Raw genomic sequence first — 19,591 nt, forward strand, 5'->3', positions numbered from 1 at the left:
GCCACGCCCTTCGCTGCCGTTTCCGCAGCTTCTTCCGCCTCCGCTCTGACTGCCTGCGAGCGGCGGGCGCCCATTGGCTACGGGCGGCGGGGCGGGGTGGCGGAGGGTGCCCATTGGCTGCGGCCGGCGCGGCCCGAAGGCGAGCGGGGCGGCGTTGCCGCCATGGCGCCGCCCGTGGGGTACGCGCTGCTGTGCGGGCAGGCCGCGCTCCTGCTCGGGAACCTGCTGCTGCTGCACGGCCGCGGCCTCCCGGGCAACGACACCGAGCCCCGGGAGCTGCCGCCAGGGCCGCCCGCCGCCGCCTGGGCTTACAGCGATCCGCGGGCGCCGCTCGTTCTGTGCACCTACCTGTGAGCGCCGGGCCGGGCCGGGCCGGGCCGGGGGGGCGCCGCGGCCGCCCGGCCGCCCTCACCACCCGCTCCGTTCCCGCAGCCCCGATGAGTTCGTGGAGTGCGATGAGCCGGTGGACCACGGCGGGAACGCCACGGCGCAGCAGGAGCTGGGGCACGGCTGCGTGAAGGTGAGGGCGGGGCGGGGGCGGCCCCGGTGCCCCGGGCCCGGCGGGCGCTGAGCGCTGCCCCGCCGCAGTTCGGCGGACAGGCCCACGGCGAGGTGGATCACACGCGGGTGCAGTGCCGAGCGCTGGACGGCATCGAGTGCGCCGAGCCGCGGAGCTTCCTGCGGGGCAGCCGGCCCTGCGTCAAGTAGGAGAGTCCCCGGCCCCCCGAGCACCCGCCGGACCGAGCGCCCCGGGAGCGGGGCCGGCCCGGCGGGGAAGGCCGGCACTCCCTGAGCCCGCCGCATCTTCTCTCGCAGGTACACGGGCCACTACTTCATCACCACTCTGCTCTACTCCTTCTTCCTGGGCTGCTTCGGCGTGGATCGGTTCTGCCTGGGCCACACCGGCACCGCCGTGGGGAAGCTGCTGACGCTGGGGGGCCTGGGCATCTGGTGGTTCGTGGATCTGATCCTGCTGATCACCGGGGGGCTGATGCCCAGCGATGGCAGCAACTGGTGCACCGTGTACTGACAGGGGCAGCCGGCCCCAGCTGCAGCCCCTGGGAGCCTCTGCTCGCTCCGAGCACCAGCCCAGGCTCTACCCAGCACAACGTGGACTTTCAGAACTGTAACTCAGGGTGCACAGCAGTTACTCTTGGTTAAGGACTCTCTACCAACCTTGGACACAAAGTTGTTCAGGATATATTTTGCTTGTTTAAAATAATCTGGCTTCCCACTGCAAATAGTGACAGCTTAAGAGCTTGCAAACACAGGGCATCAAACAAACATGAATAAAATCTGGAAGGTGACTCCATGTACTTTGAGGATTAGTAGAGTCTCAGCCACAGATGAGAATGAGGCCACAGGGTCACAGTCTAGCCCTGAGTTCCCCAGCCAGCCCATTAGACAAGTCCTGAGCCCTGGTTACCTTGGGGTCATAGGCCACCTGACATCTGGGAGCGGTCAGGGAGCTGGGAAAGGGCCAGAGGTGCCAAGAGGCAGCTCCTGTGTGTGTGCCAGACACCCCTCTGTCTCCAGCCCCAGAACAGGGCACCTACAGCACCCAAAGGGTGCAAGAACCTCACACCCGAAAGAGGAAGCCCCACAGCTGCAGGTTAAAAACTTAACAAGCTGAATAAAATGGGAAAAGGAAGCTGTGACAAGTCCCCAGCACAGCCAGACAAAAAATCTGTATATGCAAATGTCTGGTCACATTTGAGATAAAACAGCAAACACACACTCCCAGCTTGGCAGCTTCATCTGGGGCGTGGGGGGCAAATTTGTCCTGAAAATACAACAGGGCTGGAAAGTCTGTGGAGGGGAAAAAATTCTGCAGTGACCTAGAAAGGAAAAATATAATAATCCTGTGTGCAAAAGACCACTGGTCATTAACAGCTCCCGTGTCTCCAGCCCCCCACTGCCAGCTCACAGCAGGACCTTGGTCCAGCAGCTTCCCTCCTCCCCAAAGAACATCTGGCACCTTGGTCCAGAAAGAGCTGTGATGTCCCTGCCCTCATTGTACACTGTTACCCCAGCACAGAGCCCATCCCCTGTGCAGGGCAGCGGCATCGTGAGCAGGGGGAAGCACCCACCCCTGCTCCTGGGATCCCCCCAACTGCTGCACAATTCCCCAGCCTGGGGGGACAGCATTCAGTGCTCCTGGCACCCCTTACCCAAAATACACAGTGCAAATAGACAGCTTGGGAAAGTAATTAGGATTTCCTTCTTTATTTAAAAACACAGGGGAGAAAGGGCATTGCAGCATTTACAGGCGAGGCATGGGAGGCAGGTAGCCCCCACCCCGGGAGTCACGGAGAATTGCCTGTGAGGGCCCCAGCCCTAAGAGCACTTGAAATCCCCAGCCAGCACCTTCCAAACATCTGGAACCACGTGAGAATAGCAAACCCCTGTCTCCCACCACCCTGGCCCTGCCAGGCACCCCGAACCTGCAGCACCCCCAGCAGAGCCCCACAGCACGCGCTTCAGGAGGGAGCAGCTCCGGGGGGACGTGTCCATCCCACGCCTGAGCCAGGAGTGAATGCAGAGCTGAGGGAAAACCAGTTTCTTTAAAATAACCACAAAGCTCCATCAAGATCTGGCTGCATCCACCCACACCTTTGGAACGGGAGGGAAATCCCTCTCTCCCAACAGCACGGAGGGCTCTGGAGCCCAGCTGAGCTCCACACTTGTCTGAACCTCACATTCAACCTCTATGCTGTGCTGGGATGCAGGAGGGTGGGAATGAGCAAGAGGAATGTTGCAATAGTGCTGGAGCCACTGGTAGTTTCTGCTCCTGGATAATTAACCTTAATTGTGCAACCAGCCTCTGCTTTACCTTCCCAGGCCTGAAGAAACTGTGCAATTATCAAGCACCAGGAATACTCGGGAGTCTGTGGTTCCAAAGCCTTGCACAAAGGAACCATCATCCCTCTGCATTCCCTGCTCTGCAAAACCAAGATCAGAACACTGTTACCTAATGCTGTGACTCTGATGGATGGGCTTACCAAACTACTAAAACATTCTTAAAACAGTGTTAGGAGCCAAACAGCAAGTCAGCCTAAAAAAATGAAAGTTTCAAACTCCAGTGCAAATAAAGAAAAAAGGAGCAGAAAAGGAACAGCAGGATCTAGGTAGCTACAATTAAATAATACTAACACTCACCTTGTACCATTTGCATTGATTCCCACTCATTTTCCTGGTCTCTGTGTTCTCCAGAGCCTCCACACAATCCCTTTGAGACCCCCTTCCCCCTGGACTTGGGGGACCCCATTCCTGCCTCCCCAGCTGCACGAAGCTCCACTGTGCCCATCCTGCAGCAGCCCTGCTGGCCCCACAGGGGACTGAAGCAGGAGGAACCACTGGGACTGCATTAAGGTCAGTCAGGCTAATCAAGGCTCAGGCTGAGGATGAGGCACAGCTGTCAAACAGCTGGAGGCCCCAAAAGGGCCAGGACAAACCAGATGTTCTGCTCCTGGGGAACACACTGGGCTGAGCCTGCAGAGCAGAGGATGTGTCATGGCCAGGGAAGTGAAAGGGAAGCTGAGTTCTCACTCAGGGATTGCACACACTCGTGGGGTGAAGGTATCAGATGATCTCTCTGCTGAGGGAACACCTGGATTTTCCACATACTGTTTATCACACCTACAGGAGCTAATTTGGTTATGGAAATGACGATTCACATTGCTCTAGAAACTCCTGCTGGTTTCCATCTCGGGCAGGCAGTGGGTGAGTTGGCTGGACAAGTCTGCCCAGTTCCATCAGGTGCTCGGTATTCCTTGATTTTACTAAAAACCCTTCACCACCTGGCACAGCTCTCTGTGCCCAGGTGTGTGCAGTGCAAAACTGACACCGTACCTGAGGATGGACAGTGGGAAGCACTGTGGCTCCGGCTACCTGCCCTGGCTCGTGCTCAGGAAGCACCAAAAGCCTTTGGAGGGGCTGAGCACCTGCCCAGGCTGGGGTTCAACAGGAACCACAGGTATAAAAAGACTTAATCAAAAGCCAGCAGATTGCTGATAAACCCTTGTGTGGGCAGAGGGAAGAGCTGCTCTCTGAGGGATTAAGTCGTTGTAAGGGGAAGGGGCAGTGAGTCCCCGAGTGGGCAGCTGCAGGCTGGTGTCTCCCAGCTCTGCCCTGGGGAATCTGAGCAGCCTCGAGGGGGAGAGAAACATTTTACAAACACAAGAAAGGCTACACTCCCCCTCCTCATGCCTCCAAGACCTTCTGCCACTTCATCCAGACCTGGTTTGTGGGGGAAATGATGCAATTGCAGAAGATGTCTCCTCATACAGGTCCCAAGCATCTCCTGCCCTGCACAGTGAGTCCCGGCAGTGCCCAGAAGCACCGTCCAAGACATGGAACCAACGGGGCCAAGCGTGGGCAGGAGCAGCCAGGGACCCCGCTCCCTGCAGAGCAGGGAAGGGGATGTGGCTCCAGGTGGATCCTGAACTTCAGGAAGGGCTGTGGTGGAGGGAAGGGACCACCTCACACACCCCGAAGCGCCCCCAGGGATCCCCGCAGCCAAGCAGGTGGAGCCGGCGGTGGCTCGGTGCCCGCTCAGACGTCGGAGGTCCGGATACTTTCATCGTCCAGGTCAAAGGCAAACGGCTTCCCCTTGAGCTGCTGCGGCTCGGAGCGGTGGCGCAGGCGTGTGCCACGCGTGGCCGAGTCCCTGAGCGGGGCTGGCAGCTCCCCCAGCGCCGGCCGCTGCCCCTCGGCCGCTGGCACCGGTGTCCAGGGCTGCCAGGAGCTGCTGGACGGTGCCTTGCACAGGGCTCTCCGCTCCTCTGCCGACGGCCGCGGCTGAGAGGGGCCCGAGGAGCCCCCGGGCCTGGCCATGGAGCTGGATCTCACAAAGGACATCTCCTGCAAGGACAGGGCAGAGCGAGGCTGCTCAGATAATCCACGAAATAAGTATCTTGTACGTTGGCACAGTCTCCATCGACACTAAACATGAAACTGAAAGTACATGACCTACCCTGGGGCGGGTTTTCAGGGCCTGCACTGCCCCTGTGATCGCCCGGATCCAGCTGTGCATGTCCTCGGGGCTGTCTGCCTGCAAACACAGCAGCCCCAGTGAGGCTCAGCTGTCCTGGCATTCCCAGGACTCAGCTCTGCCTTCTCCTGCTCTCACAATCATTACAAATAATCCCACGGGAGAAGTGAATCCCCCCGCAGTTCTCCCTCACACTCGTGTGTTCCAGCCCCATCTGTTCATGTTCACTGGCAAAGCGCTGTGGGGAACAGCCCATTCCTGAGAGCTGAACTTTCTGCCCCAAAAATTATCCTGGCCTCAGCTGCTCACCTGGATGTAGAAGGTCCTGGAGCCCGTTATGATTTCAAAGAGGTTGTCTCGCATCAGGAGGTCACTAGAACAGTGAGAAAGGGACAGTCACACCCCAGCAGCTGTTGTGGACAGGAAAACCCCTGTGTTTATCCTCATCTCTGGAGTGTGCAGGGAGGAACCTTGGATCTCATTGGGATTTTGAGAAGAGCCCAGACCCCAGGGAGCTTCAGCCAGAAACCCACCAGCTCTACCATCAGCCAGCAAACCCCTGCCCTCCCCCACCATAACCCACTGCACTCCCAGCTCACTTGAAATATCAGCTTGCTATTCCTCATTAGGAATACACAGTCCAGAGATACATTAATACATTGTACTTTCACTTTAGCTGAAGAGGTTTGTTTTCTTCGGTTATTTTTCATTGCCAGTCTTTAGGTTACTTTGATTTTATCGGTGTTTGCTGCAGTAACTTGTTCCCGAGACACTGCAGCCCCCTGGGCTAGGTTAAGGCCAACACCTCGAGAGTCGCTTCCCACGGCTCCCCTGGCCTGAACTAGCCTGGGGCCACAGCAGGGAAACGCGGGTGAGAGCATTACCCAGACTTGACCAGGCACTCGTGGGTTTTGCAAACATCTTTCAAGAGAATCGAACGCAAAGGCTCCTTGTCCTGCAGAGGCGAGAGGAGACAGTGTGGGCCTGGCTGGCCCTGGGGCTGGCACGTGCCCACCCCAGGGTCCCTGTGCCAGCACAGCAGTGGTGCCAGAGCCCTGCTGGGGCCTCGGAGGAGCTGCTCACCTGCTCACACTTGTAGTAACTGATGGAAAACTCATCCAGAACAAAGTACCGCCGCTTCCAGCTCTTCCTCTGCAAAACAGAAAGAAATTGCTCAATGCTGGGCCCTGCCTCTCCCTGGAGCAGCCCAGGCTGTGGGGCAGCCCCAGCCCTGGCCAGCACTCACCACGTTGCCCTGTTTGACGCAGAAGCCGCTCTTGAGCACAGGTGGCCCGGCGGGCGGCCTGGCAGCCGAGGGGGGGATGTAGCTCTGCGAGCGCCGCAGCAGAGGATGCACGGCCACCTCGCTGCCCTCCCCGCCATCCTGCAGCAGAGACAGAGCCACCGTGAGCAGGGAGGCCACCCCTGCTGGAAGGGCCTGCAGGAAAAGCCACCTGACACAAGCCCCGAGTGAAGTGTGAGAGCCAAGGGCTCCTGGCAGTGCTGAGCACAGGCAGGGGAATGAGCCGGAGCCCAGAGCTGGTCTCTCACTGTGTTCGGCTTTCTGGGCTGCTGCCCTGGTACTATTCACCCTTTTGGCAACCAGGTGTTAAAAACAAGAAATCAGAAGAGCTGCAGAGAAGCAATTTGAGAGCTGAAGAAAATCCCCTGCAGAAGGAGAGCGAATAGAGCCCATCTGCCTGGCTCATCATGGACAAAGAGGTGACTCGACTGCACCACTGAAGGTATGAGAGAACAAGAACCACCAAACACAAACTAGAAAGGAATGCTTTCCAATGGGAGAAAGCAATATACCATGGGAATAAATTGCTCAGAAAAGCCATAAAGTCTCTGGGTGTCATTTTCAGAGCTAAGTTCTCCCAAGGATACTTGGGTGTTTGGAGTTCAGGAAGTGAAGCTGTCCCTGCCCAGGTGCAGTGCTCAGTGCTGTGAGCACAAAGGAGCTGTGGTCAGAACCATGTGCTCAGCACCCACCCCTGCTTTCCCTCAGCACACCTCAAGGGCCAGACCCTGCCCTACCCTCCAGCATCATCCCAGCAGTGCCTTCCCTTCCCCCCAGAAATGCAGAGGATGGTTGAGATGAAACATCTTCTGCACTCAGCTTCTTCCCCATCCCTCCAAGCCCTTCCCCGCTTGGCTGAGGTTTGAGCACTGCCATGGCAGTGGGATGGCCACTGCCAGCCTTATACAGCCCCGGTCTGGGTAAATCTGCCTGTCCAGCACCTTCCACAGCTGCTTGAGTGTTCCCAGAACACACAGACAGCTTTTCATCTGGCCTCAGAGTGCTGCCCAGCCCCTGCAGAGAGCAGAGAGGCACGGCTGCAGCACGGCCAGGACAGGGATGCCACCCACAGCCTGGGCTGTGCCACCTCTGCAGGCATCACACAGGAGGTGCCCAAAGCCAGGGGTGAGGACACTCCTGCAGCTGGGGTGCCACATGCCCAGGAGCTGGGGTGATGCTCCTGGCCGGTCTGGGATGCAGCCAGGGCATCCACTCCCCACTGCAGTCCTGAGCAGCAGCGGCTGGGACCCAGCCAGGAAACCACGGACACGCCCAGGAAGCTGCAGCAGGGGAATGGCCATTTCCCACGGGGGAAGCAGCAAGAGCACGGAAATATTCTGGCAGCTGATGCACCACCTCCAAAAAAACCCCTCTGCACCCCACAACCTCCCTACACCCCGACATCCTGCCGAGCCCTTGTGGCCAGGGAAGTGTTAAAAGCACCTGCCAGCAAAAACTGCTGCAATGATCAAATTCCCTACTCTATTTTTAGTGCTGCCACTGATAAGAGCTGCAGCGAGACCCAGAGCTGGACAAGTGCCCAAAGGTGGGAGACACTGATGGCCATGTGCACACCCAACCATGTGCCAGGGAAGGGGATTGGAGCCACGGCCAGCAGTGCCAGCCACCACCCCAGGGACAGTCCCCCTGTAGTGGGGGCACCCAACAAGATTCCTCTGCCCTGGGTACCTCAAGAGTGGATTTGCACCCAGGACACGTGGGTGGATGGCGATGGCCAGGAAGCCAAGAAGCTCCATGACCTCCTCCTCCTCACTCCCCCTCGTCTCATCACACTTCAGAGTGAGACAAAGCAGAGGTGTTCAGGGTGCTCAGAGCAGCCATCGATACCTGCAGGGCCAAGGGTTTGTAGGCACACTGTGTCCAGAAATGAAAGTGCAAACCAGCTCACCTGGTTGATAGAGATGGGTGTGTGCACCACTACTCCTGCAATGATCTCGGTTTTGTAGGCCACCTGGGGCTTCCTCTCCTGTGCCTGGGCCACCACAGAAGGCTTCGTGATTTCCGTGGCCGGTGGGACACTGCCACCCTTTGGTACCTGTGGGAGAAAGGAAGGGATGAGGGACACAGGATGCTGGGTGTCCCCAAACCTGCACTGGGCACCCCATCTCTGTCTATAGCAGCAACATCCCCTTAGAAACAACTCTGGCCAAGCAGCCCAGTTAGGGAGGGTGTGGAACCCCCTGGGAGGCAGGAGACACCCGGAGGAGAGATGAGAGGAGCTCAGTGATTAAGCATCCCTTCACAGGCACCTGTGATTTGCCTCTGCAACTCAGTGAGTTTGTGGGACGCTTGCTCCTTTAATTGTCCCTGCTCCAGTTACAGCCAGGCTTAATGAGGAGCTGGGTCTGGCTAACGAGGCTGATTGGCACGGGCACAGCCGTGACCCCAGCGCTGGCCGTGTCCCCCCGTGAGCGGCCCCAAACGCCTGCAGAGGCTGGGATGCAGCAACACGGCTCCCAGCAGGGTCATTCTCCCTTTCCCTTCCCAGTTCCTTCCTTCTGCCACCTGCCTCTGCACAGAAAGGGGACTTTCCAAGCTTCCCTTCCCAGCCCCACACTTCAGCCCCACTGCTGCTGTGCCCAGAGTGGGGCAGGGTGGCAGCATCACCCTGGTCCCGGTGGCCCCAGGAGTTCCAGCCAGCCCGGGACAGCTCCTCCCTGAAGGGCTGGACGAGCCGGTCCCAGCCGGGGCGCGGCCAGAGCCGGGAAGGGCTGGCCAAAACCAGGGCATGGAGATCACCACGGTTTCGTGCAGAAGCAGGAGATGGATCTCGTTCTGCTGCCACCCCAGCTGCCACCTCTGCCAGCCTGGCAGAATCCCCCCGCCCTGCAGGCTGCCCAGGAGGAAAGGGCTGCCAATACACCCAGACAGAGCCCAGGCGAGCTCTGGGTACAGCTCTGCCCAGCTCTGGAGGTGGAATCTGTGGCTAATATCAGCTGGAGCCAGCCAGAGAAGGCACCAGCCAGAGCAGCCTGGCAGCTGCAAAGGTTGTCACACTTCATGTGTTTGCAGAGAGAGAAAGAAAGTACCAGCTAGGTCTGGTCTTGCAGATGAGTTTCCCACAGAGACTACAACATGGCACTCCAGGGATTTTAAAGAAAAAACTCATGGATAGGCCCCAGTCAAACTGTTTACATTATTTTTCCTCACATCTAGTTTACATACCACAAAAAACACGCATCAGTGCACGACCCAGTGAAACTCTGCTCATGTGGCCCCACTGCTCAGAGCAGCTCGGCAGAAACCCCCAGCCCTTTCCCGGGACCCCCATCCAGGCAGAAACTGTCCTGGAGCTGCCAGCCCGAATCCCTGGTGCAGGGCTGGGAGCTGAGAGTGCCCCGGCTGCGGAGGGGCTCGGGGGGAGCTGGGACAGGTGTGGAGAGAGCGGGGACAGCCCTGGGGAGAGCGGGGACAGCCCTGGGGAGAGCGGGGACAGCCCTGGGGAGAGCGGGGACAGCCCTGGGGAGCCGGCACTGGGTCAGTGCCATCGGCTCTTGGCTCCCTGAGCACTCCAGTACCTGAGAGGAGGAGGCAGATGAGCCCCTCTGGACGCAGGCACAGCCCCAGTGCCTCATCACAGGAGCTGTGTGATGTTTTATTTACTCCAGGAAGAATAAAAATGGAATAAATAAGTTACTGAAGCACAATAAAGCCACCCTTTGACAGCCACAGTGAGGAGCTGGCTGGGCCAGATCCCTGCCAGCAGGGACAGCAGGAGGAGGAGGGCCTGGAGCAGGAGGGGATGTGGATGGCTCCAACAGGACCTTCCTGGGGCATGGCTGCTGTTCCCCAGCTGGGCTGGGAGGGCAAAGGAAGACACACAAGTAAACCCCAACCATAAAGATCCCTGGGGATGGTGGAAGAAACAATCGAGAAGAGCTTTAAGTAACCTACCGTGATCTTACTGGCCCTGTTCAGTGCCTCCACCCAGTCCTGCAGGTCCTTCTGGTCACTGGCTTGCAAGAAATAGCGCTGGGACAGAGCGTTGATAACTGCCAGAGAAGGGAAGGACAAGGAGAGCTGGCAGCAGCCAGAAGAACTCGTGGGACAGGCACCACACTGAGCTTCCTGGGCAGGTCCCCCCCAGAGCCCACCAGGATCCCACTCACTCACCAAAGCAGAATGGAGTTTTAGGCTTCTGTTTCGGGGTGGCAACGCTAACCTGTGACACAGCAAATCAGGGAAAAAATGGAGTTAACAGCACAGCCAGAGCTGGAAGTTTCCACCCATCCACAAGGGCTCTGCCACCCCAGACAGGACCTTGAGCAGGACCCCACAGATGTGAGGACAACCTGAGCCTCAGCACAGCTGTGCCAGCTGAAGGGAACTGGCCACACCAGCAGAGGGTCCCAGGGGAAATCAGCAAGGAGCCAGGACTTTCATCCCCTGCATCCCCTCAGGCCCTGGCTCAGCAGAGGACAGAAAGCTTTCAGAGGACCTCAAAACATCCATTCTTCTGGATTAACACAGCCACTCTCTTCAGCAATTAAGAGACTTGAGGGAAAATAGCAGTGGTTTTTCCCTGAAGAGTAGGAATCATTTATATAAGAATAATATTCCTTGAGGCTCCACAAACAGCATTCATGGAGTATTTATTCTGACAGTCCTCCTCCTTCAAAGACAGTCCATAATGCTTTAAATATGTTTTCTCAAGCAAACCTCCATTTTTCTGGTATATTTACTGTTGGTAGTTCCAGCCACTGACAGAACCCAACCCCACAGTTTGTGACCAAATGCTGTCCTGCAGCAATTTTCATTTAAACTAAAACCTATATAATTTGTGAGGCTCTTTCCAAAATGGGGAAGGCTCAGCCTCTCAGCATTGCTTCATCTGCGCTTAATTTATAAATCATGATTCAGCAGGAACAGAAAGATCTGTCCAATGCTATATCCAGCTCCAGGATAAAGCTGAGCTGTGCCTGCTGTGGCAGCCACCAGCCCCCCAGTCCCCCCCAGCAGCTGAGGGGCCACTGGCAGGAGGAGGATGGTGGCAGCTCCACTGGCACTCGCTGCCTGTGTGACACTTGGTGCTCACTGCACTTTTCCTGCCTTTCCATGGGGACTGGGTAACACCTTTAAGACACACAAGTGAGTTTCCAGGTGGTCTCATCCTTCAGGGCACTGCCCTCTGAGCTCCTGAAGCACTGCTCAGGCAATTGCCAGCTCTGTGCCCAGCTCACACCGATAGCACACTGCTGTTCCCACCCAGCCCTGGCCACCCCGTGTCCTTCCCCCCAGCAGAGCAGTTCCTCTTCCTCCTGCAACCCAGCCTTGCAGCCTGTCCCGCCCCAGCCCACGGGTGAGGATGGTCCCAGCACTGGGATCCTTGTGCTGTGGGGTCCCTCACTGCTTCCCACAGCCCCACTCAGCCTTCATCTCAGGGACACGGTCACGAGCTCAGGCAGGAGCAGGACCTGGCCTTGGGTGCTTCCAGAGCAAGCCATTGCCTCTCCTGGAATGGCACAAGGACAAGGGGAAAACAGGGAGCACTCACCTTCCCTCTGCCCCACCCCAACATTACCTTGGAGATGTAGGTCAGCTGCAGAGATCCGACAGCACCTGCTCCAATGGCCAGGTTCTGCAACACAGAACGAGCAGTGAGAGGTAAATGACAGGGAGAAGGTGGCAGGGACAATCCAGCCTGTTGTTTGTGCCCTGGGGGTCAGGCAGACACTGCCATCCTCAGCCACTTCCCTCTCCTGCACCAGGCTCAGCCCAGAGCCCTCAGCAGTGGGACCAGCCCTGCTCTGCTCCTCGGGACAGTCCTGAGAGGTCACAGAAGGGCTGGAGCCTGCTCATGGCCAGGCCCAGCCATGGGACACTGACACAGCAGGCAGCACCCAGGGAGACCCGGAGCAGGTGCCTGCTGCAGGGAGGCTGGGATGTGCCTACAGACTCACTGACAACTTTACAGACACACCTGGCACGTGTGCCTACCTGAGGATTGTCCATGTACCACAGCAGGTGGTTGGCCTGGGTGTCCAGGATGAAATACCTCCGCAGAAACTTGCCACAGGTCTCATTTTCTTCGATGTCCAGGAAGCCGCAGATCCGGTTCTGTCGATCCAGGTACGGCATGCCGGGCTCCTTCTGGCATCACCCTGCGGCGCGGGGCAGGCAGGGAGAGGTGGGCAGCTGCTCCCCAGGGAGCTGCTCCCGCATCTGTGGCCACCCAACCCATCCCAGACAGAAGTTCCAGGGTGCCAGCGCAGTCACTCGGCCAGAGCTGAGCTCTCCAGAGGGAGGTGGAAGGGACAACTCACCAACCCATCACTCCCAGGAGCCACCAAACCCCACGAGAGAGGACAACGTAGCCACAAAGGGTCTGACATGAGACACCAGATCCCTGAGAACTGTGGCACAAAACAATCCCAAAGCAGTGTGCTAGAGAGAGCCTGAGCACACTCCCAGGAAACAGGGAACAATCTGCAACTCCAGCAGAAAATCTGTGCAGCCAGGATGTCGAGTCAGCAGGGAAAACAATGACCCATCACGGCAGGGCCACACTGTGTCCCCAGCTCTGCCAGGGCACGGACCCTCCGCAGCACTGACCCCTCCCAGGGAGTCTCCTTGGAGGCCCCTTGGCTGCAGTGGGAATCCTGTCAGCACCTCCAGCCCGGGGTGGGCAGGACAGGTCCCCCTGCCCGGGCAGAGCAGGAGGGCAGCGATGAGAGCAGCCGTTACCCAAAGGATGTGAGTGAACCCGGTGTGGTTTGTCTGGCAGGAGAGTGGTGATCACACAGGTGCCAGAAGCAGAGCTACACAAATAAAAGAACTCATGCAAAAAAGGAGGAAATACTATTTTTGAGCTGTAGTGGAGTGGGGCCCGGGGAGGCGAGGGTTGTGCAAGAGCTGGGGTGCAGCTGCAGAGGTAGAGGAGGCAGAAAACAAATCAACCTGCTGTCAGGATCTCGTTTTATCACCAGCATTGCAGGGACAGATATCGGGGCTTGGCTCATGGGGACCATGCTGCTGCAAGGGGAGAGGCTGTTTTAGACCAACAACAGTGCAAGGGTTTCTGTGGGCACTTCAGGTCTCACTGCTTTTTGTGGGGTTATTTTTATGGTGGGGAAGCACGTGGAAAGCCGATCCCCAGGTACCTTCAACCATACCAACACGTTCAGACCAAACCTCATAGACCCTTCTCTGCTGACAGCAAAGGTCTAGAGATTTCTGCTTAGGAGACAGATGAGGAAGAAGCAGAACGTGCCACAGGCAGCACAGAGACAAGACCCAAGCCCCATGGGACACCTCTTGGAAGTCTCCATGTCCCACCACCCTTCATTACCATGGGCTCATCTGGGAGAGCACAAACCAGCTCAGCCCTTCTGTGCACACTGACCTCAGGCTGCACCTGGGGATGCACAAACCTCTGGGCAGAGGAGATTTGGATTGCCCCACACTCTGCACCAAGTCAGCCGGATTCCTGTCCCCTCACATCCCACTGCCCACACAAGACAAATGATCTCTCTTTGGAGCCACCAAGAACTGCACTTTCCCATAGGAAAATGATAAAAGTAGCATCTCCAGCTGTGCTAACATGTGGGGCACTGCTCAGGAAATCCAGGAGGGCCAGAAATTCTCAGCTTTCTAGTGAAGTGTATCTGAGACTTCCAGGACTCTTTCCTACCTCTGAAGCAACTGGCATGCCAGCTTTTTCAGTCACAATATCCCACAAAAAAAGGCACCCCTTACCTGACTCATGGCATGGCAAGCAATTGGGCTACAGAAGATTTACAGCAAAACCCCCTCGCCTGCCTGGGATAAAGGGAAGTGCTCCCCAGGGAGAGGCAGGAGGTGCAGGGCACTGTCCATGCAGCACCCGGTCCCCTCTGCAGCCACGGCTGGCTCAGAGGCCTCGTGTGCAGCCACACAGCCAGACTTTCCAGGAAGCACCTCAGGATGCCCCATCACAGCTGCCTGTGCCCTGCCACTGCCACAGGAGCAAGCCAGGAACGTTCTGCGGCAGAAAAACCCGAGGAAACGACAGCCCCGACATTTGGAGCATCAGAGCTCTGCTTCCGGGAGCTTCTCCTCGGCACCTCCCTCCACAGCACCCATCGCACCTGTGGGCAGCCGCAGCATCCTCCTCCTCTCCCACACCTGTCCTGGTGCCGCCCGGGGTGCAGGAGGAGCCTCCCGCAGGGGGAGCGGGAGCTCCGTGCCCCGTTCCCCTCCTCACCTGAGCTCCCAGAGCTCCCGTGCGACGTCTGTCCCGACCCACAGATGGGGAGCAACTCGCTCCTGCTAATTTCAGATATTTGCCTTAATGACACTGTTAATCAACCTGTTGGGAAGAGGCTCGGTGCAGCCTTCGTCTGCCACAAAACAGCCGGAGAACACACGGAATAGCTGCAAACCCCTGATCCCCTCCAGACTCTCGCCTCGGAGCCCCCAGACTTGGGGTGAGGACGGTGCCGCAGAGTTTCCAGAGTTCCCACGGGGACCCCTCCGCTCCTGGCAGAGCCCCCTGGCCCCAACACTTCTCTGCAGGAGCCGTCGAGCAGAAGCCGCTCGCCCCGGGAGGGATGGACCCTGGCACGGATGATCCAGCTGCAGGAACCGGAATCTCCGCCAGGGACAGGGACACCGGCTCCGGGCCCCCTCCCCGGCGGCTCCCGGAGCGGGGCACGGGCGGCTCCAGCCGCTGCGGAGCCCGGGGAGCCGGAGGGAGGATGGGGACGGGGCAGCGAGGGCTCCGTGCCCGCCCCGCGGGCTCTCTCGAGAGCGAGCGCTGCTCGCAGGCGGCTCCGCGTGTCCCCCGAGCCCGGACTTACCCCGCGGGGTCCCTGGGCTGCGCATGGCCGGGCCCGGGCCGGGGCTGCGGCCGCCGCGCACGCCGGCCGGCCGTGGGAGGAGGACGGACGGACGGACGGACGGGCGGCGGAGGGGGTGTGCCCCTGGCTCCGCCGTCGCTTCTTTCCGGGTTAATTACGTCTGTCATTAGCAAACCCGGCCCCGGATGTGAGTGCGGGGCGCGGGGCGGCTCCGCGGGGCGGGGGGGGTCGCTGTCCGTCCGTGTCCGTCCGTGTCCGTCCCGCGCACCTGCTGCGGTCCCGGGGCTCCGCCGCGGGCTAAGCCGCCGGGAGGGGCAGGGGCGGCCCGGTGCGGTCCCAGTGCCAGCCTGTTTGGGCTCCTCTGCGCCCCCCAGAGCCGCCCAGTCCCAGGCTCGGGGCCTTCCCGGTGAATCCCCCAGACCCCACACGAAAGCGCTCGGTCTGTGCCTGAGGCTGGCGCTGATGGAGATGAGCCGCCCACTCCGGGTCGCGGTTCCTGCAAGAGCATCTCTTGGGAAAGCTGCCGCTGGAGTGAGCTCAGGCTGGATTTGGGGGCAGGAAACAGCCGCTGCCCCCGCCCCCGTGCCGCCCAGGGGAAGCCCCACTTTCTCCCCGAAACTCCATCTGGCTCCGAAGCACTTTCCCCCGGCGCGGGTGAAACCGATCCTGGCGCTGCCGCCGCCGAGGGTATGCGGGGATCTGGCTCACGGACACCGCAAGCCCTGTCCATCCCACGCTAGTCCGGCTCCTTCCCACTGCCGGCTGCCTGATCCCGGCATCCGGGAGGTCTCGAGCCCTTCCCCGACACCGTTGCCTCCCCCTCTCCCCACCCCTCCCTTTGCAAAGACTAAATTGTTCCAGGGAGTATTTTTATACCGAGCCATCCCTGCAGCCCTTGTGACCCTGGGGCAGCGCTGGCTTCTGTGCGCTGTCCCACGGCAGCGACTCACAGGCTGCTCTCGCTTCCTTCAGGGAGCCTGGCCCTTCTCCCGGGTGTTCCGAGGCGTTTTTCTGCTGAAACGTGTGGGGGGGTACAAGCAGCCCCTGGAACTCACTGAGACACCCCATTAGAGATAAAGGGGCGTGAGGGAAATCCCGGGGCAGGGCACGTCTCTTCCCCGGGACCTTTGGAGATTGCACAGCAGCCAGAGCCCCAGGCAGGAGAGCACCCTTGGTGTGCCGCGGGGAAGAAGCAGGATCCACAGCAGACAGGGAATAATCTGCTTTCCAGGTGCTCCCCTCCAGCGGCAGCAGCCCAGGGACCCTCTGGGCATCTGTTAACCTTCGCAAGACTGTGTCCGTGTTCTGCACGACTTCTGACCCTCTCACCCTCAGCATTCACCGCGCTCTCTGTTCCAGCAGCATCCTCCAGCTGTGAGTTCCACGGCTGGATCTCTGCATGCCGAATTACTTATTTTCATCTGTTCAAACACGCTCTTTTCACTTTCAGTACCTGTTCCCCTTTTCCTCGTGCGCTGACTGGGGCAGACTCCAGCAGACGACTGCTGTTTGCTGCTCTCCCTGCATCACAGTTCTTGCAGGCAAATTCTCATGGTCCCAGCCATCCTTTACTCCCTTCATCATTCCCCTTTCTGTTCTCCTCGCTCTGTTCACTCACTTTCACCATTCTCCCTCACGAAACCAAGCCTCCCCGACCGCTGCTGGGGGTCCAGGCAGAGCTTTGAGCTGTGGGACCACCAGCAGGGCACAGAGCAGAACCACAGAGCAGCCTCACATCCCCCCGTGTCTCCGCAGCCACAGAAACTTGCGGAGAGCAGCCCCAAATCATCTCTTGAACCGACGGGGAGGGGGCGAATCTGCGCTGGCTGCGGGCTCTGCCCAGCAAAGCTCTCCGGGCCGGTACCGGAGCCAGACGGGTCCGGGGCTCTCCGGCTGTTTGGGTTCCCTGACAGTGAGAGGCTGCGGAGCCCTTCTCAGCGGCAGCGTTTATTGAAGCGGGGCCGGTGGGGCCGAGCAGCCCCGGCCGCGTCCCCAGAGAGCGGCGAGCGGCCCCGCCGCCCCTCGGAGCGCTCAGAGCCGGCCCAGCAGCACCGCCCCGGCCAGCGCCGGGGCCAGCAGGGTGCCCGGGGCCGGGGCCACCCCCGCCCCGTTCCGGGAGCCCCTCGCCGGCCCGTTGCAGTCGTCGCTGAAGCAGCAGCGCACGGTGGCACCGCCGGAGCCGCCGCGACGCGCCTGGTCACAGAAGGACTTGTAGGAGCAGGATTTAATGACGCTGTCTGCAAGGAAAGGCGAGGCGACACGAGGGTCAGGCGCTCCCGGGAGCCGGGACAGGAGAGAGAGCCCCTGAACGCAGCACGGTGCGGGGCAGCAATGAAAGGATCTCTCTCCTGCCCACAAGAAGGAGGCACCTCCTGCTCCTCCTCGCCCTCCGGCCCCCAGCCCCTCTGGTCCCCTCCGAGACCCGACGGTCCTACCCCGCTTCCCCCAGCCCCCCCAGTCCCCCCGGGCCCCCAGCCCAGTCTCTTACTGGGCGCGGTGATGGTGGAGCAGGCATCGGCGAACTGCGGGCAGCTGTGCGATCCCTGCTGGTTGCAGTCGTTCTCGCTGGATGCGACACATTTGTGGCATTTCAGCGCTTTACCTGGGTGAAGATGAGGAGTGGGAGTGACTCTGTCACCGTCCCAGAGCCCCCAGAGCCCCGACACTCCGTGGGTCTGCACAACCCCAGGACCGGGGCTCACAGGTGAGGGCTGGCACCAGACAGAGCCGAGCCAGGGGCCGGCGCTGCTGCCCCGGCGTTCAGAGGATGCGGGATGGGACCTCCCCTGCCCACAAAATTAATGCAAAACTCTTCCAAGTGTGACTCAAAATGATGGGAGCTAAAGCAGGCGGGTGAGCTGAGTCCTTGCGCTGCAAAGACTCCCTGAGAGTTCTGGAATTCCCTTTACAGCAAAAATAGACATAATAGTTAAAAACCATCTTAGATCTTTGTCTTCTTGTGCCAGATTTCATTTTAATAAGTATTTTTGGGGGGAGAAGGGAGAATCCATCCAGCCAGTGGGTGCAGTTCCCACACCCAGCGCACTCGGGAAGCTCAGCCCGAGGATGCTGCCTGGGGACAAGCAGGGTGACAGGCAGGGACGAGCCATCTCCAGATGTCCTTAAAGGAGCCCCACGGGCAGCTTTGATAGCAGCCACCCCTCTCTCCTGTGTGTCAGATAGTGGTGCAAGAGCTGTGTGACCCCTCAAACACACACCCCCAGAAAAGCCCAGACCTGAAGATCCCGTTCCTGCCTGAAATGACGAATCCTTGGTTTTGATGGGGCTGGACAAAGCTGGGAACTGAAACTCGTCTCTGCTGCGCTGACAGAGCAGAGCCCTCTCGTGGCAGCGGGGCCGGCTCCTGCAAGAGCTTCCACCTTCATCTCAGGGAGAGAAAACCCGAGAATGGGGAAAATTGGGATTTCACGGGGTCAGATGCCAGTAACCACCTTTCATTAACCCACAATGACCCGGATTCCGCTGCTGGCTGGTTTTGTGCGTCCTCTGCTGTTCCTCACAGCCTTTCATCTGCCCTGGGCTACAAATCCAGCTGCATTCATCATGCCTTGGTCCAAAGATCCTGAAACTGTCTATAGCTGCCCCTACTGCACAGTATTGCTCTGAGCAGTGCAACCACCCTCCTGCCTTTTACAATGGGTTTTTGTGATTATGCCTTGGAGAAAGCAAGTTTTAGCAGGGAAACACAGCTCTAGCCAAGAGAGGCTGCAGGGGTTTGGCTCAGGAGCCTCCACTGGAGCTGGGGACCAGAGATTCTTTGGTCTCTGCTGGGCACTGCACGCCTGGGCTTTGTGCCAGTGGAGGAGAGGCAAAGGACAGGGGACTTCTCTTGGTGCTGCTCAGAGGAGAAAGCCACCCTCCCCCCAAAAGATGGTTTTCCTGCAGGGGTGGGAGCAGGGGCACCGGGGGCAGGTGACAGGGATGGAGCAGCAGCAAGCGCAGGAGCAGCTACAGCGATTTACCCCACCTTGTGCTGCCTGGAGCCAAGGGACACTTACCTCCTCCAGCCAGGGACGAGACGATGGCCAGGGCCAGAAGGGTCTTCAGGGCAGCCATTCTCAGCAGTGTGCAGTGTGGATTGCCTAGCTGCTCTTTTGTCTTAAGGTCTTACAGCTAATCTGCTTGGGTGGCTGCATCGGGGGTGGGATAATGCATCTTAGCCAGGGGGGACAGGACACAGCTCCCCAAGGACACGGGGACAGCAGGGGCTGCCCAATGGAAATGGGGCAGAGCCCCACGCTGGTGCCGCTGGATGGGCTGGGCTCTGCTCCACATCCTGCTTTGGAAACCATCTCTGGACACAGAACCTTGCGATGGCTTTCACAAAGCTGATCAAGCCCGTATGCTCCATGCAGAGAACAACCCCTTTCTTGTCACGAGTAGCAGCCAAGCTGGGGAAAACCCCTCCAGATTTCCCAACCCACCAAAAGAGAAGTGCAAGAGAAGAGCTGAAAACCCCTAGAGGGCTGGGAGCCC

At 59.2% G+C, this 19,591-nt stretch overlaps 3 protein-coding genes across 7 annotated transcripts; 1 reads left to right on the forward strand and 2 right to left on the reverse strand.

The window, feature by feature from the left end:
* Positions 1 to 24: 24 nt before the first annotated feature.
* TM2D2 (TM2 domain containing 2) lies at positions 25 to 1,312 on the forward strand. The gene is made up of 4 exons (XM_086865596.1): positions 25 to 350; positions 433 to 520; positions 589 to 704; positions 817 to 1,312. The coding sequence occupies exons 1-4, from the start codon at positions 163 to 165 to the stop codon at positions 1,028 to 1,030; spliced, it is 606 nt and encodes a 201-aa protein (XP_086721722.1). The 5' UTR covers positions 25 to 162; the 3' UTR covers positions 1,031 to 1,312.
* Positions 1,313 to 2,198: 886 nt separating this feature from the next.
* Positions 2,199 to 15,656, reverse strand: PLEKHA2 (pleckstrin homology domain containing A2). 4 transcript variants are annotated; one of them, XM_086865593.1, is made up of 12 exons: positions 15,542 to 15,656; positions 12,255 to 12,418; positions 11,839 to 11,895; positions 10,431 to 10,479; positions 10,212 to 10,309; positions 8,206 to 8,352; positions 6,240 to 6,377; positions 6,077 to 6,145; positions 5,878 to 5,948; positions 5,303 to 5,366; positions 4,976 to 5,053; positions 2,199 to 4,863 (listed from the first exon to the last, which is right to left on the reverse strand). In XM_086865593.1, exons 2-12 carry the CDS (start codon positions 12,393 to 12,395, stop codon positions 4,555 to 4,557), a joined length of 1,221 nt encoding a protein of 406 aa, XP_086721719.1. In that variant the 5' UTR covers positions 12,396 to 12,418; positions 15,542 to 15,656; the 3' UTR covers positions 2,199 to 4,554. The 4 variants fall into 4 exon arrangements, with proteins under 4 accessions (XP_086721719.1, XP_086721718.1, XP_086721720.1 ...); XM_086865592.1 differs by lacking the exon at positions 15,542 to 15,656 and adding an exon at positions 15,095 to 15,262; XM_086865594.1 differs by lacking the exon at positions 15,542 to 15,656 and adding an exon at positions 14,500 to 15,066.
* A 1,384-nt stretch (positions 15,657 to 17,040) lies between these two features.
* Positions 17,041 to 19,316, reverse strand: LOC147648897 (uncharacterized). Of its 2 annotated transcripts, XM_086865597.1 has the most exons (4): positions 19,114 to 19,316; positions 18,331 to 18,480; positions 17,583 to 17,696; positions 17,041 to 17,331 (listed from the first exon to the last, which is right to left on the reverse strand). In XM_086865597.1, exons 1-4 carry the CDS (start codon positions 19,169 to 19,171, stop codon positions 17,126 to 17,128), a joined length of 528 nt encoding a protein of 175 aa, XP_086721723.1. In that variant the 5' UTR covers positions 19,172 to 19,316; the 3' UTR covers positions 17,041 to 17,125. The 2 variants fall into 2 exon arrangements, with proteins under 2 accessions (XP_086721723.1, XP_086721724.1); XM_086865598.1 differs by lacking the exon at positions 18,331 to 18,480.
* Positions 19,317 to 19,591: the final 275 nt, after the last annotated feature.

Source organism: Cyanistes caeruleus, chromosome 29 (genome assembly GCF_971803275.1).
Source record: "Cyanistes caeruleus chromosome 29, bCyaCae1.hap1.1, whole genome shotgun sequence".
Taxonomy (NCBI): domain Eukaryota; kingdom Metazoa; phylum Chordata; class Aves; order Passeriformes; family Paridae; genus Cyanistes; species Cyanistes caeruleus.

Excerpts from the sequence above, each read along its gene's own strand:
- LOC147648897 (XM_086865597.1), bottom strand. The coding sequence starts at position 19,171 with ATGGCTGCCCTGAAGACCCTTCTGGCCCTGGCCATCGTCTCGTCCCTG. Across the intron at positions 18,481-19,113 it reads CTCGTCCCTGGCTGGAGGAG|ATGAAGGTGGAAGCTCTTGC; the intron begins GTAAGTGTCCCT and ends TCTCTCCCTGAG. Across the intron at positions 17,332-17,582 it reads CTCCACCATCACCGCGCCCA|ACAGCGTCATTAAATCCTGC; the intron begins GTAAGAGACTGG and ends CTTTCCTTGCAG.
- PLEKHA2 (XM_086865593.1), bottom strand. The coding sequence starts at position 12,395 with ATGCCGTACCTGGATCGACAGAACCGGATCTGCGGCTTCCTGGACATC. Across the intron at positions 11,896-12,254 it reads GGTACATGGACAATCCTCAG|AACCTGGCCATTGGAGCAGG; the intron begins GTAGGCACACGT and ends TCTGTGTTGCAG. Across the intron at positions 5,367-5,877 it reads GAGTGCCTGGTCAAGTCTGG|TGACCTCCTGATGCGAGACA; the intron begins GTAATGCTCTCA and ends TCACTGTTCTAG.
- TM2D2 (XM_086865596.1), top strand. The coding sequence starts at position 163 with ATGGCGCCGCCCGTGGGGTACGCGCTGCTGTGCGGGCAGGCCGCGCTC. Across the intron at positions 521-588 it reads TGGGGCACGGCTGCGTGAAG|TTCGGCGGACAGGCCCACGG; the intron begins GTGAGGGCGGGG and ends GCCCCGCCGCAG. Across the intron at positions 705-816 it reads GGCAGCCGGCCCTGCGTCAA|GTACACGGGCCACTACTTCA; the intron begins GTAGGAGAGTCC and ends CTTCTCTCGCAG.